Here is a 15,999-nt window from a genome sequence, read left to right as displayed (position 1 = left end):
CCAGAGTTCCTAAGTAGCTGATCGACCTGCTCTTTCTCCCATCTCATCGTGCATGCTCGCTCCCCAACGAGATCCTCTACTCTACCAACGCACTCATCTGGCTAGGTTTACTCCCTAGCCCCTTCTGCCGTCCTCCCACTTCTTTGCTATCAGCTGCTGAAGAGCTCCTAATGATGCCAGCCATCTACCTCCTGAATATCGTCATACTCACTTAGTAGCTGACTCCCATCATCGAGAATTCCACAAAGCACAAAGCAAGCAGCATTCGAGCATCGAAGATTACATAGGACTCCCTATCTGTGATAGCTCCACCTTCTCGGCTCATCCTCGGAAGTACCACTGAACTCTGTAGCTCTACCCCTCGTGTGTCCTAACTGGATATTCTCGCTCATCACATACACAAAAGCATAACGCACATATAACAACAAACCCTAGGCTAAGGCATCACAAATCAGGCCACTCTAGTCCTAAGATATGAAATACCTAGCCTGTCTCTAGCATGCAATAATATCTCATAAAGTGCATAATAGATATTTCATAACACAAAAGTAAGGGTATTTTGGGAAATCACTGTTTGGCTCTGGCTGATTGTACACACTGTTCTTTCTTGCTTTCTCTTTGGACTCTTATCCACTTTTAGAAAACTGTTTATTTGAAAACTTTTTCTTATTTCCTCAGTTTGAGTCCAGATTTACCCGAAGGCGCATCCGAATCCCTCAAACCAAGGCTCTGAAACCAATTTGTAACACCGTGATTTTCAAGGCAAAATTTTCATTTATTTAATCAAATTAATATTAAATCACTTGTTTAAAATCTCATACACCTTTGAATTACAAAAACATAGTTCCATTTTCACTTAGTAGAAAACCAGGATCCTCCAGAATACAACTCTTTCTTTGGTGTGTACAATCGAGCCGGTGCCATCCCGCGTTACTGAAAGAACCTGAAACAACATACATAAAACACTGTAAGCACAAAGCTTAGTGAGTTCCCCAATATACACCTTACGCACATACGCCTTTCCAGGCCCTGACCTTCCGGTCCACTGCACAATGCCTTCCAGCCCATGAGATAATCGCCTTCCGGCCCATAACGTGTTGCCTTCCGGCCCATAGTACATTGCCTTCCGGCCCATAACATATTGCCTTCCGGCCCATAACATATTGCCTTCCGGCCCATAACATATTGCCTTCCGGCCCAAAAACATATACGGCACATAATACATTTACTCTAACACATAAAGCACATATATCATATATCATACCTGACCTTGCTGTCACATAACGCTTTGCCTTCCGGCCCATATAAACATGCATATCACACGTAGCAACTAACTTTCCATTTATAGCATATATACATAACACATAACATATTCGACCTTCCGGTCACACAATCAAACCCTTCCAGGTACAGTATAGTGAGAAGACTCACTTCGTGGATGCTGGAAGCTAGCAACTCCTGAAATCCCTCGTACCCGATCCGCCGTGCTACAAACTCCCTGCAATATCGTACGTCCCTTATTAACACTTTTATCTTTCAAGACAACTGACCCTAAGAAATCACACCTAGGTCAACTCTGGTCAACAATCCACGATCAACTCGACCGGACTCGGCGAGTACCCTGGCGACTCGGCGAGTCTAGTCATCCTCCAGACCTCTAAAGTTTCCCTTCTACTCGTCGAGTATCCTCCTTGACCCGACGAGTTACTCCTGGAAGAATCGCGGGGCCACCCCGACTCCACTCGCCGAGTCTGAAGAACAACTCGACGAGTCCCAGCTATTCTTCAAGCTACTCGCCGAGTCTGCTCATCCGACTCGGCGAGTCCATGCCATGCAGTCGATCAAACTGCTTCCTAAGATCAGAATCGTCCCGACCAATCATAGGTCTGGTCCTCCTAAGCTGGTCCATCACAAAAGGCCTTCATTTAGGTGCTCATGCTACACCCCAAGACTCATAATTCCCATGTTAACCTAAGGCATAAGGATTTCAATCCAAAACCTTCACCAATTCCCGAAATGCACAGACCTGGGATCTTCTGGACCTCCAAGGGTCCCAACACAGGGTTACAATCGTTTGGGGGACAAGGGTAACCATTAATCTAATCACAAAAGGGTTCCATAAACCCTAATCCTCTAAATATATCAACATAACAGAGTATACCCGAATTCATACTTGGATAATGTATTCTCTGTGTCCCCAATCTTCAGCATGTGACTCCCTTGCTGTTCCTTTAGCCAAAACCTTCCCTTCCTTGCACAACAACTCCTTCACAATCACCCATGGCCTCTAACCTTGCTCCAGATGCACACAATCGGTTTAGGGCTCCTCTCAGACGGCTAAAAGGGAACAATGACGGCCAATGATCCCCTTTATACGTCCCAAACCTGAACGGTTTGGGTTTTCGCTAAACAACGCAGACTCGCCGAGTCCCTATCTGGACTCGTCAAGTCCAGTCGCGAACCCGCGACCCGATCTGCGATCCTACTCGGCGAGTCTGGCTCCAACTCGCCGAGTCCCCCCTTTAAAACACCCCAAAATGTAATTTTAACAATACTTGAGATTTCGGGCTGTTACAAAATTCTAGTTGTGTACTAGCCCAGAGTGATCGTGCCTTTGGTCCACGTGCGTTAGGCGTACATTGTGTACAAATGGCATACGTGTGGTTAATGAAACCCTAATTTCTAGGGTATTTCATCCTATTTAAGCCGTATGATAGCTTTATTTGGTCATGTTTCGACAACCTCCATCCCCTCTTTTCCAGAAATCAAAACCTTGGTGAGTTCTTGAGAGTTTTGAGCCATAAAGAATGATTGTTGGTTCTTTGTGAAAGAGAAGAAGAAGTGAACCTTTTGGAGTTGTGCTTGGAGCTTGAGGATTTGAGCTTTGTTCATCATTTGCTATCTTTGTGAGGTAAAAATCTTCCATCTTGATAATCTATGATGTTAGATCTAGTTTTGGTGCTATTTTGTGCTTTTTGAGTCCATTGAGTGATTTTTGAGCCTCTTGATTCACTCCAGAAGTTATTGATGGTACATCTAGGGTTCTTTTTGTCCCTTTGTCCATCAAAATGCAAGCTTTGAGGTTTTTATGGACCCATGCTTGTGTTAAGACCCTTTGTTAATTTCTTTTGAGCAATAAAACCCAATTAAGCCATGCATGCATGTAAAGTTGCCAACTTTATGTGATAAACCACCTTAAGGAAGTCAGATCTGAGTGTTGGGTTGAAGTCTTAACCGGTTAAGAGCTTACTGATGGAAGTTGGCCAAGATAGGGAGTACGATGAGCGTACAAACTGGTACGATGCACGTATGATCCCCAAAGTGAGTACACTAAGCGTGCGAGCTGAGTACGCCATGCGTACTCAGCAGCGGGCTTCGGATTTGTGGGCTTCTTGGTTTTGGGCTCATGTTGGACCTTAGTAGTCTTGAGACTTGTTGGGCCACCAAAATCCTGTTTTTGGGTTGATGTTATTTTTTTTGGACTCTTTTAGTTGAAGGCCCATGAAGGGATTTGGGCCCAATTTGGAAAACTGGCCCATATTTGTGCTTCGGGTGATTATTTTAGAACTTGGGCTTTTTTGACAGTTGGTTTCGGTCTTGGCCTTGGGCCAAGTTCGGGAAAGGGTAAAAAGGTCTTTTACCCTAGTTTGGACTTTGAGTGTGAGTCGGGATCCAATTATTAATTAGATGTTATTTTATAATTATAGCGTGAGGATTTTGGTGGGCCAACAGTTAGAGATTTATCTATGAGATTCAAAAGTCTAAGGTGAGTTTCCTCACTGGGTTTAGCGGGTCGAAGGCACCAATGCTGACCCATGATTATTATGTTAGGATGCTAGAAGTTTGTGTGAATCTTGCATGTGTTATGTGCTAGAAGGATGTCGCGCGAGGCCCGATGACTGTGTTATATGCTATTGTTTTTATGATTATAGCATGTGTTAGCATGATTATATGTTTATATGCTTATTATGCGTATCGAGTGGGGCCCGATGTCAGGCGGGGCCTAATGAATGACATATCTGTAATCCGAATGGGGCTCGATGTCGGGAGGGGGGGGGGGAGGGGGAGGCCGAGTGGGACTCGATGTCGGGCGAGGCAAAATGTGGGTCGGGGCCCCGATATATGTTTATTTATGTATAGTATGGGGTATTTTGGGGAACTCACTAAGCTTTGGGCTTATGATTTTTAGTTTATGTTTCAGGTACTTCAGGATTGAAAGGGAAGAGCCTATGATTATTGCAGAACATACACCGCCTTTTCTGTATTTTGAGATTTACTCTTATATGATATGATGTAGTAACATACTTTGGTCTATTTGGGTTGTATGATAATGTTTTGAAATAACGTTTTATTTAAATTAAAAATGAAATTTTTGGGTCTTATTTTTTGGATGTTACAAGTTGTTATCATAGCCTTGGTTTGATGGATTTGGACACCCTTTCTTGTATTAGAAAACCCTTTTCTTTAAAAACATTTCTTTTTCAAAAACTTTACCAAATCCTTAGTAAGTTTTCCTAAGATACCCATACATGTTATCTGATATGATTTGATTTGTGAATTTGTGAATCGCATACTAGTTAGGGCTACGGATCTGCTTAATATTTTCATGATAGAATGTTGGGAGAGATACCTTTGTATGCCTGCTGTATGAGCTTGTAGACTTGCATGCTAGTACTGATTAATCAGTGATAGGATGGACTGATTAGGCTATGCTTGTTCTGATTACTTGATGATCGAATGTTGCTTGCTTTGTGCTTTTTAGGAGTTCTCACTAGTTTTAGCTAACTAGTAAGCAAATATGTTAAGTTACATATTACTGAGACTGGATAGTTTTAGAAGGTTAGGTTTTAACTCCATTACGTAACTCTTGTATGAGTCCAACCGTTGTAATGTGAGACCTCTCATTCAAAGAAATATCTGGTTTTGGTGATATGTAATGGTATTCATGAGCTAGTTAAAGGAAGTTAGTGGGAGTTCCTTTTGCAGCTGATGACGGAGAGTGGTGTGGAGATTTCCCTAGGAAAACCTAGAAGAGATGTAGTATTGGGAGTATTATCTTGCTCAGGGTTAATTGTATGGATATAAAGTGACATGGCAGATTCAAGGCAAACCTTGAGGAAAGTACGGATATATATGGAAGCCTGGAATGTAGTATGGGCCCATACTTCTGGATGCAGAGGATATGTACTCGAGTCAAGACGATTTGCGATGAAACCAAGAAGCTTGTAGAGTTTGTGTTCCCTCGATATATTTTGTTGTGTATTTAGATGGTTTAGATGGTCTACTTTCAGTATGGGGACTCTACGTGGTAGGCCAATTGGCAGTTCTGGTATTAGTGAGGGCTCGAGATTAGGTTCTGGAGTCGGGCAGTTGGATGACCATACGAGGGAGTTCATTTTATCTGAGATTCCGCATTGCATTCTTGTGCAGACTCCTATGATCTTTGGTACAGTCAAGGAGGAAATTCTAGAGATTTTGGATGAGCAGTTGAGCTTATTTCATTATGAGATGGTGGCCTTGGTAGGGGAGCATTCATTGACCTTCAAGGAGTTTCAAGTGTGTGGGGATCCAGAATACTATGGGGAGAAGGGCCTGGTAGCGAGTAGGTGATATTTAGTAGATGTTGCCAACGCTTTCCGCACCAATAGTTTCCCCGAGGGGATAAAGGTCAGACTTGCATCCTGTCTTCTAAAGGACAGGGCATGAGACTGGTGGGAGGAGGTTGGGGGCTTCGTTGGTGATGAGGCTGATGATTCCATGCCATGGGATGATTTTGTGACCAAATTTAGGGATGAGTTTGCACCAGTGATTGAGGTGCAACAGTTGGCGCGAGAGATCCAGGATCTCCGCTAGACTACTAAGATGGTGGTTGAGATCACCGCGATGTTTTAAGAGATGGCACTTATGGTTCCACAGTATGTGGCGAACGAGGATATGAAGAAGGAGATGTATCACGAGATGTTGAGGAGTGATATTCTGAAGTTTATGATCTGATCCAACTGCAAGACACTAGAGGATATGGTAGCGAGAGCCCAAGAGATGTAAATTGATATTGAGATGGAGAGGAAAAGGAAGCCAGAACAAGCTCGTGTTTCAGGGGGTTCGGGTAATAGGCCCAAGGTTTAGGATTCGAGAGCGAGAGGCCAGCAGGGTCGGAGCCGATGTAGGATGTGTGGTAAGGCGCATGACGAGCCGTGCGGGGTGGGTGGTTTAGGTTACTTCAAGTGCGGCTGGACGGGTCATTATAGCAGGGATTGTACTGCTACCACCACCACCCCATGATCAGATCTGATTTGCTTTCATTGCAATTAGATGGGTCACAAGAAGGCCTAATTTCTGAATTTGGTTGTTGCAGGGCCGATGTCAACACCCACCCATGTAACTCTTTGGATCACATGTGGTGAAGAGCAGGGCTTTCCAATTAATGGCCGAAGAGGCTCGCAGGACACCTGTTGTGGTGACGAGTATGTATCTTCTCCTTATCTTTTTTATTTATATTGAATTGCTTGCTTATATTTATGTGTTTCATTTTAGGGTCGTTCCTCATGAACGATGTTCTTGCTTTGGTAATGTTTGATTCGAGGGCTACCTGATCCTTTGTATCGCTTGCGCTTAGCAAGAGATTTATTGGAGCTTCGGGGGATCTGGATAGTCCTTTAGATGTCGAGATTGCTGTAACATTCCAAAAATATCAACAAATTTAAACTTTTCAAAACAACTCCTTTATTAACAAAGTGTTTACAAAAACATTGTTTCCAAAACATGATTTAAAATCGGAGTCTCCCAAGACCCAGTCTCTTGTAAAATTAAGGATGTATACAGTCATGCCTTCGCCTTGCCATGAATCTTCCGAAGAACCTGAACCATAAACAAAACTGTAAGAACAAAGCTTAGTGAGTTTCCCGAAAATACCACCATACAAACATACAACATATACAAATGCATGCTCAAATAATCATGCCTGGTCCAGTCAGCCTCGGGCTGGAATACCAGGCATGTCTACGATGGGACCAATCATCCCTAGGATGGAATACCCTCGTATCATAAGTTGTTTGGTCCAATCAACCATCAAATTTGAATACCAAACATGTCGGGTCCATTCAACCATCGGGTTGGAATACGCAAGGTGTAACACTCAGTTTCGAATTGCTTCATTAGTCGAGGATGTGGCCCATTCATCAGTTCTCCTCCCCGCCAACAACATCAACCACCGCCGTCGTCGCTACCACCGCCGCCGCAAACCAACCTCTGGCCACCAAAAATTCATCTCCCAACCTTTGATGGATCTAACCCCCTCGACTGGCTTTTTCAAGCCGAAAACTATTTCACGTATTACTCCGTTCCACCACCACAACACCTCTCTTTGGCACAATTTTACTTCACCGGGGATGCCTTGAGTTGGTATAAATACCTTGCCAACAACCAACTTCTAGGAACATGGCCAGAATTTTCACAGGCTCTCGAACTCCAGTTCGGTCCGTCAGATTATGAAAACCACCAAGCCTCTCTCTTCAAACTCAAACAAGTCACCACTGTCGCCGCCTATCAAGCTGCCTTCGAGAAGCTGTGTAACCGGATCACCGGGCTCCCTAATGAGGCCCTCCTTAACTGTTATCTCTCGGGCCTTACCCAAGACATCCAAACGGAACTCGCTGTGCTACGACCCACTACCCTACATCAAGCATATGGGTTGTCTAAATTAATTGAAGACAAAATTGGTTGTTCCCCCATTTCTCCAACTGATCCCACACCGTTGTCCTCTATAGTCCCATCACCCATCTCTTTTCCTACTGTTCCACACAATCCCCCACTGCTACCGGCTCCGGTGTCCTCCACCACCACCTTACTTATTGCCCGCTTGTCGCCCGAGCAACTCCAATAACGGCGTGCCACAGGTCATTGCTTTCGATGCCCCGCAAAGTACCACCTCAACCACAAATGTGATCCACCACAGTTCCTTCTTATAGTTCACAATGAAGTGGACGTTCCCAAGCCTCTTGCACAACAACATGTTCATGTTCTTCAAGAGGCAAATGACTTTCCCCACTTTCTGGCTCTATCCCCAACAACATTTTATGGAATTGCACCTACTTCAGCTTTACGTCTTACAGGCTTTGTCAACCTCACATTGCTTCAAATTCTGGTGGATTCTGGCAGCACTCATAACCTGATCCAGCCCGACATAGCTGTTGAATTACACCTTCTGGTCCAGACTGCATCGCCATTTCCGGTCCTCATTGGCAATGGCGACCCACTACTTTGCAACGGCTACTGCCCTGACGTTCCCTTCACACCCAACGAAGCTTCATTTTCGGTCAAGTTGTTTGTGTTGCCATTCAAAGGCTTCGATATTATACTTGGGTTCGAATGGTTACGCTCCTTAGGTCCGTTTATAACCGATTTTTCAGTTCCTTCACTCACCTTTCAGCATGGCCACAATACCGTCACCTTGCAGGGATCACTCCCACGCCCAATGGCAGCATTCATTTCAGACCTTGAGGACAAGGTCAATTCTCATGGGTGGGGTATTGATAAGATCCAGAACCCCATTGACCCAAACCCACAAACCCGTTAAACTACTTGACAATTGGAAGGAACGATGCATCAAAAGTAGTTTTAGTTGACTTAGGTGCTGTTTGTTTTTTGGAAAAAAAAAACATCTTCAAACTTCTTATTGAAGTGCAGCGCAGCACACGCGCAACACTTTTCATCTCGCAGTTGTTTGTTTTTTAGAAGTCTTCTGAGTCAAAAACCTCTGCGCGTGCTCTGTTTGGCGCAACACTTGTACTGCCTCTTCCAACCTCTTATTCTTCTTTTTTTATTGCTGAAATTTTGATTATATATTGTTAAAATTTTAGCTCACATTTTTTTTTGTTTTTTTGTTTATTCTTGTTGAATTTATTTTTCGTTTTTATATATTCAATAATGATAATTTCTTGATGAAATATCATTATTTTTTACTAAAATATTTTTATTTTTTGTTGAAATATCATTACTTTTTACTGAATTATCATTAATTTTTACCGAAATGTTATACATTATTAAATTTTACGTATTAAAAAACTATTTTCAGTTTATAAAATTAGTTTTTTTTTTTTAATTTTTTAATATCTGCAGCAATATGCAGATGTTAAAAAAAACAAACACGCTTCTTATTACAGTCTGCAGCCGTTTGGTCCACCTCTTTTACTGCAGAAGGTTGTAGAGGTGGTCCGCAGACTTCATGAATTTTTGCTTCAGAAAATCAAACAACACCTTAGTCTTTTTCCATTAGTGCCAATAGAAGTGGCTAGATAATAGCCCACGTTGATGCGTGAATAAGGTCTCTTACCATTTTTTTTTCCTAGATGTAGTTGTTTTCTAGTTTATTTAAATAGTTGTAAGTTCTTTTTTAGACGTATGAATGAAAAATAGAGAAATTTGCTTCACTGTGTTGCTTCTTCTTCTTCCTTCTTGGGAATTTGACCTACTCTAATAGGTCTCTATCAATGTCACTCAAGATCATGCAACGTCATATCAATTCACACCAGTTGTGAACTCTCTTTCATTTACTTACTGTTATGAACTGATATGATGCGGTATGGTCTTTGGTGACTGTGTTCTATATAAATCGACAACAACAAAGTTAACAAAAATGATATTCTTGAACATTTTGAAAACTTCAATGGTATATTTTATACTAAATTTGTACTTCTTTGGTATTATGTGTATAAATGGTATACGTCGATGATATTTGTACTAAAAAATAAGAGTAAATTACACGAATGGTCCCTATGGTTTTGGTTAATTTGCACGTTTGGTCCCTAACTTATTTTTTTACCTCGGAAGGTCCCTAATGTTTGTTTTTGTTACAAGCTTGGTCCCTACAGTTTGTTTTTGTTACGCGCTTGGTCCCTATCTTACCTAAAAAGATTATTATTTAAATAGGAAAAAATGGTGAGGTAGGTAAGGTAAGGTGAGAGAATGAGATTGAGAATGCGTTTATTTAAAAAATTAGAAAATCATTGGCAAAATAGTCTTTTTAGATAAGAAAGGGACCAAGCACGTAACAAAAACAAACAATAGGGACCTTCCGAGTTAAAAAATTAAGTTAGGGACCAAACGTGCAAATTACCCTAAACCATAGGGACCATTCGTGTAATTTACTCAAAAAATAACAATGATATTTTTTGAACATTTTGAAAACTTTGTTACCTTTTAAATTATTTTTCTATTTATTTGAGATAACCGATTATTACAAGTTTTTATTTGAATGCATGTATACTTTGTTGTTATTCGGCGTACAAATAATATATTTTAATGATAATTTTTGTACTAGAAAAACAACAGTTATATTTTGTAAACGTTTTGAAAACTTCGTTATCCTTTTAAATTATTTTCCCAAACAATATAAAAGACTGTGACTTCTATTTTTAAAATATTTTTCAATTCAAAAAATAGTAATAGTTTTTATTTATTTATTATTAATTATTATTATTGTTATTTTAGTTTAATGGTAGTTTTAACATAAATTCACCGTATTTATATGTCTATTTCATTGTATACTACCGGACAATTCCATTTTATTTCCAAAAGTCAACTAGTCAATCCCTCGTAAACTTCCATATCACACCTCGCCTATTCAAAAGCTTACGCAGCACACTCAAGTTTATTTCTTCTTCTTCTTCTTCTTCTTCTTCTTCCTATAAATCCTTCATCCCTCCCAAACAACTCCAATTCAAGTATTCAACACTCTCTCTCTCTCTCTCTCTCTCTCTCTCTCTCTCTCTCTCATATACACATACGATAAACCATGTTTGAATTCACATGCGAACTGATCGCAGTTGCTGCTTCAAATCCACATCTCATCTTTCTTTTATGCAATCTGATCATCGTCATTCTGATCCTTGTTAGCTTGGAACCCGCCTCAAATTCTCACCATAACTGCACCGCTACTCCAATTCCTCCTCCACCATCACCACCGCCGCTACATCCCGCCGTTAACAACAACAAAACCTTCGAAACCACCACTCCAACTACGCTGCCTAAGGAAACTAGTGTCAATGTCTTGATAGACGTTGACGAACTGTCATATGACTGCACTTTATCAGTCGAAGAGAATGAGGAAGAACAGGATGATGATCTCAGAAGAAGAGTAGAAGAATTTATCAACAAGACTAATAAAGGTTGGAAGGCTGAAAAAGAAAAATTGCAGTTATCCCTTGCTCATTGACTCCTTTAGTGTAATTAATTATTCATGTGATTTTTGGAATGCCCATTTGAATCAATTAGGGTTGATGGCATATACGATTTCTGAATAAATATTTTGGGGGTAGTTGAACTGCTGCCTACATTTTGATTATTTAGCATGATTACGAAATGTTGTTTTGATTCAAAAAATTTGCAATTGCAATCGGAATGGTCATTGGTGGGGTCGATTCCAAATCGCATCAAAGGAATTAAAAAATAGATGTCAAATATGTCCATTTTTCAGCATCCACACAAATCCAAGTTTGATCTTTTTGCACAAAGAAAATCATTAGAAAAGATTACATTTAAATTTAAATAAATAGACGTTTCATTGTGTGAATTGCATAATTGGTCAATTGTCAGACATTATTGCAGTAAAAAGGTAAATGGTCCCTAGACTTGGTATGTTTGTCACATTTAACATGGTTTACCAATTTTGTCTAAAAATCTATTTTAACGAATGAAATAAGTTCCAACATATCAATGTTTTTCTTTTGTCAAATTAGTGTTATATTTTAAGGGAAATATTCCAAAAAAAACACCACTATATTTTGGCCATTTTGACACTAAAATGGTTGATACAGAAAACATAAAGAAATAAAAAGCAAGCTTCTTTTTCACATAAGCTTTGTAAAAGCCAAATACAATTGACTTCAAAGCATCAATACGTCAATAACAGCAATAAACAAAACTAAATCCATAAAAAAACATCAAATAGCAGTGATAACTGTCTTCAAATGTGCTCTTGGAAGCACAAAACCAGCTCTCCTTTCCTCAAAAGAGTACTCAATAATCTCTTCAGGAATCAGCATCTCCTTCAGACACGGTGTCATTGAAGTCTGCATGGGAACAGACACTGTTGATGGTGTGCAAGGTATCATTGGAATCATGTTGTGTTTTGGAGTTCTATTTTCATCATCTGGAATACTCAATGATGCTGTGGGTTTTGAAGGTGTAGCAAAAGGTGTTGTGTTGTTGCTGTTGTTGATTTGAATTGTTTTCTGCAACATTTCGTGTTTTCTGCTGAAATCTTCAAATAATGATTTCGATGATTCTGTTGAAGAAATTGGAGAAAAGGGTTTGCGAAAGAGTGATTGTGGCTGTTCGATTTCACTAAGTGAATGTTTTCTGTTTGCAGGAAGTCCAGCTATGTCCAAACCTCTTCTCCCTGAAATATATATTAATCAATTTAAACAAGTTAGAAAGAAAAAAGTTATGTATTTATATGATATATTGTTATAATCAACTAAATGAAAGTAGTAGGAATCATGTTATAATAAAAAAAAAAAAAAAAGAGATAGAATTTGAGAAATATACCAGCTGAAAGGGCTCCAAATCCATCATCCTTATTATTTAAGTGACGATCATTCTTTTTGGTGACACGTGTATTATTATTATTTGGTGTGGCTCTAATGGAATGAAAATCTGTTTTACTAGGTGCATGCATAGCACCTCCCATTGATAATCTCCTGTTACTCGCCCCACCACAAGACATCCTAGGCCCCTTTTTCCCACTTTGCTTCATTGGACTTGGTTTTGACCCAAACATCACTTCCTGCTCTGCTATCAACTGTTCTTGGAGTTTCTTCTGGTCCTAAACACACACAAAATGAAATATGGTAAAGTCTCTAATAAAAAATTTGAAATTAGATAGCATTGATATCTTAAATTTTATACCCGTTGTCGTTTTCGTTCTTCCTCTTTTTCTTGCCTTAAAATCTTGTATTCTTCAAGCATGGAAAGAAGTCGGATCTGCATAAAATAATGTAAAACAGATTAGATTTCTTGAAATTAGATGCAAAAAATCAAGATTTTTTCTTACTCCATCATAAGTGAACTCGGTTCCTCTCTCATTCTCCCATGCTATTGTTTTCACAGCTAATGCTTCCACAATTCCTGTTCCAAAAAAAAAAAATAATGATAATAATAATAAGAAGAAGAAAAAAATGTTGCTATTCTCTATCATTCATCCTTTTAGTAATTACCTGGAAGTTTATTAACCAAGGCACGAGCTTTTTCTGCACGCTTTAGTGTAAGATGAGCACCTCTTCCAGCATTATACCGATTATCATCCTAGATTATTTAAAAATAAAATAAAAAAGAAGATAATTTCAATTAGTTGGGTACTTACTAGAAATAAAATAAAAAAATTAAACTAATAGAGGAAAAAGGAAAGAAAATCAACTCTGTTATATTCCTCTAGCCAACACTCCTCTTCACAAGCTGCCATCCATTTTTCAACTTTTTCAAGTATTTCTTTCCTGCTAAAAGCTTCCTCTTTAATTCGCCCAATTTGAACCTCAATTTGTTCAAGGAGATTATCAGGGCCAATAGCTCCTTCATTTATCAATCAAAACATATATCAGTAAATGTTGGTGTTGGTATTTAGTAATATGTCACTCTTTATATGTTATACCAGATTCAATAGCTTGAAGGGCAATCTCCATTGAAGTATCAGATTCTGGAAGCAAATGTGTCTTCCTGCAAATATCTTCCAACTCTAATCTTTTCTTGTAAACAAGCTCTTTCATTTTGCCAGCCTTCATTTCTTCAAGGCGTGACACCTCAGCCTCAACCTTTTTTTAACAAAAAAAAAAAACACATTATAATTTCTATTTTTTCCATTAATCTATACTTTCAAACAGCTTACAAAATTAATGAACTCAATAGACAGCATGTTGGGTTCAGTTATCTCCTGTTCTGAAGCAGCTATGTTGCAGGTAACACTTTGAAACACCTGCTGCTCTTCAACTGGTGTATCCATCAAATTCCAAAGCTCTAATAGAGAGCTTGCAAGATTTTGAATCTAAAAAAAAATCACAATTTAAAAGGTCAGCATATAATATAAGGGGCTAATAAAAAACATAGATAGTGATTTCAGTTCATTTTCGACATTGCACTTACTCTTTGCATTCTTTCTATTTTGACCTCATGTAATCTTTCTATAACAACTGCAAGCCTCCTGATGACATCATCACTAATGTTTTTTGTTCCTTCAGATTCTGATAAACCAGGATTTATTTCTTGAATTGTCTGGTTAAAGTCCATCCCAAGCACCACACACAGTGAATTTAAAGTGCTCATGTGGTCCAGAACTTGCTTAATACGTTCACTCTGGATATTAGAAGCAGTAAGAAGTAATTAGTAATATGCTTTTGTGATACCAGTTAACTTTAAGGTCAAACAAGTAATTTCACCTTCTCCTTCTCGAGTGCTTGCAGTTGGGCACGAAGTTCTTCAAGCTTTCTTAAAGATAAATCACTTTCATCCAATACAATTTTGAAAGAAGTAGCATAAATCTCCATTTTTATTTTCTGTATATGTTCTAAAACTTCAATAAATTGATTCCTCCTCTCGCATTTTCTCTTCTTCATTTCCTCTAGTTCAGGAATAATGGCTCTGAGTTCTGCCTTTAGGCTCCCAGAATTCTGATCAGACTGAAAACGTAGCATAACATAGAATGTTGTAAGTGAGAATTACATTTAAGAAAAACAAAAGAATATATCATTCTATGTAACTAAAACCTATATCATTACCTGTCTAATGTGAACAGGTCGTTCCCCCATGGCAGAACATATGGTTGCTAATTCTGCTTCAGAATCAGCAATTGCTTGTCTTAGTTGAGCTCTGCTTCTGTTAGCCAAATCTACCTTTCTTCTGTATACTTCAAGACATTCGCGTTCAAGTTCTAAGAGCATTTTGTCCCTTTCAACATCCGACTCACCAACTTCGTCCCATATTATCTTATTTCGTGATTTGCATATAAATTATAGATGTTCAACTGGAAATATGGGGGTAGTAGAAATTAAAATGGTTTAGAAGGATACCTGAAGTTCATAAAGAAGGGATCCACATGTAGTTTCCACTTGCAGAAGTGGATCGTTTAAGGGTGTAGGCATTCTGAGACAAAACTTTTAGATATGAGATGGAAAAATGCAAACTTTTTGGAATCAGTCTATTAACACTGATGAAGAAAGAGGCCTGAGATTTTGGAAATTTCACATCGCTTTGGCATTTACATTTAGTTCGCTCCACAAACTCTTATCCTTTCTTTTGTATATATGATTTAAGGCAGAAGGAGTACATAATTTAAGCATAATCAACAGATAAACAAGTAAGAAGTAAAAAAATTCAGATAAATTAGAAAAGCCCTTGTTAGATTATGAGCAAATGAGTAGCAAAAAAAACACACACAATCGTTCAATCAAAGCTGACAATTACAAAATTCAAACCCTAACTTTTATCTTTTACTAAATTTGAGTACACGAAAGGACACATTCGGGTTAATAAAAGCAGAATCTAGAAGGAATTGACAAATGAAACAAAAAACAATTCAGATCTAAAACCCAAACCTGAATTTGTGTGGATTCGCAAACAAGGTCAAGTGATTGGTGAATTTGTAGTGGAGAAGTAAGCGAAAGAGTCAGAGAACACGATCTGATAGTTGAGAAACAAATTTTGTGTATGAGAGCAATGCAAGAAATTGAAGATTTGAAATCGAGAGATGGAGAGGTAATTCGACCGTTTGAAACAGAGAATATGATAAATGAGACAATTGATAATGGAATTAATTTAGAGAAGGAAAAAAAAATTTGAATTTCAAATGGAGCGAGTGAAAGTGCGTGTGTTGTCTGCCACTGTACCTTTTTCGTTTCGTTTGTCACTTGCTAGTAGCATTAATTAAGGAAAGGGCCTTCAAACATGGGCCAATAGTATCAACGGTAACAACAATAAAATGAATGTTTGGTTTGTAGCTAATATAAAATATGT

The 15,999-nt window shown here is 38.9% G+C and overlaps 1 protein-coding gene across 1 annotated transcript; it reads right to left on the bottom strand.

Annotated features, from left to right (window-relative positions):
• Window positions 1–11,819: 11,819 nt before the first annotated feature.
• On the bottom strand, window positions 11,820–15,850 carry PLE (Microtubule associated protein (MAP65/ASE1) family protein). The gene is made up of 13 exons (XM_078971857.1): window positions 15,582–15,850; window positions 15,057–15,129; window positions 14,766–14,972; window positions 14,427–14,666; window positions 14,134–14,343; window positions 13,880–14,035; window positions 13,646–13,805; window positions 13,415–13,566; window positions 13,215–13,302; window positions 13,052–13,125; window positions 12,907–12,981; window positions 12,547–12,823; window positions 11,820–12,397 (listed from the first exon to the last, which is right to left on the bottom strand). Exons 2-13 carry the CDS (start codon window positions 15,126–15,128, stop codon window positions 11,940–11,942), a joined length of 2,169 nt encoding a protein of 722 aa, XP_078827983.1. The 5' UTR covers window position 15,129; window positions 15,582–15,850; the 3' UTR covers window positions 11,820–11,939.
• Window positions 15,851–15,999: the final 149 nt, after the last annotated feature.

The sequence above is a fragment of the Lactuca saligna genome, chromosome 8 (assembly GCF_052625555.1).
Source record: "Lactuca saligna cultivar CGN05327 chromosome 8, ASM5262555v1, whole genome shotgun sequence".
In the NCBI taxonomy this organism is placed as follows: Eukaryota; Viridiplantae; Streptophyta; class Magnoliopsida; order Asterales; family Asteraceae; genus Lactuca; species Lactuca saligna.
The sequence above is the reverse complement of the archived record's forward strand: the minus strand, read 5'-3'. Positions and strand labels throughout refer to the sequence as shown.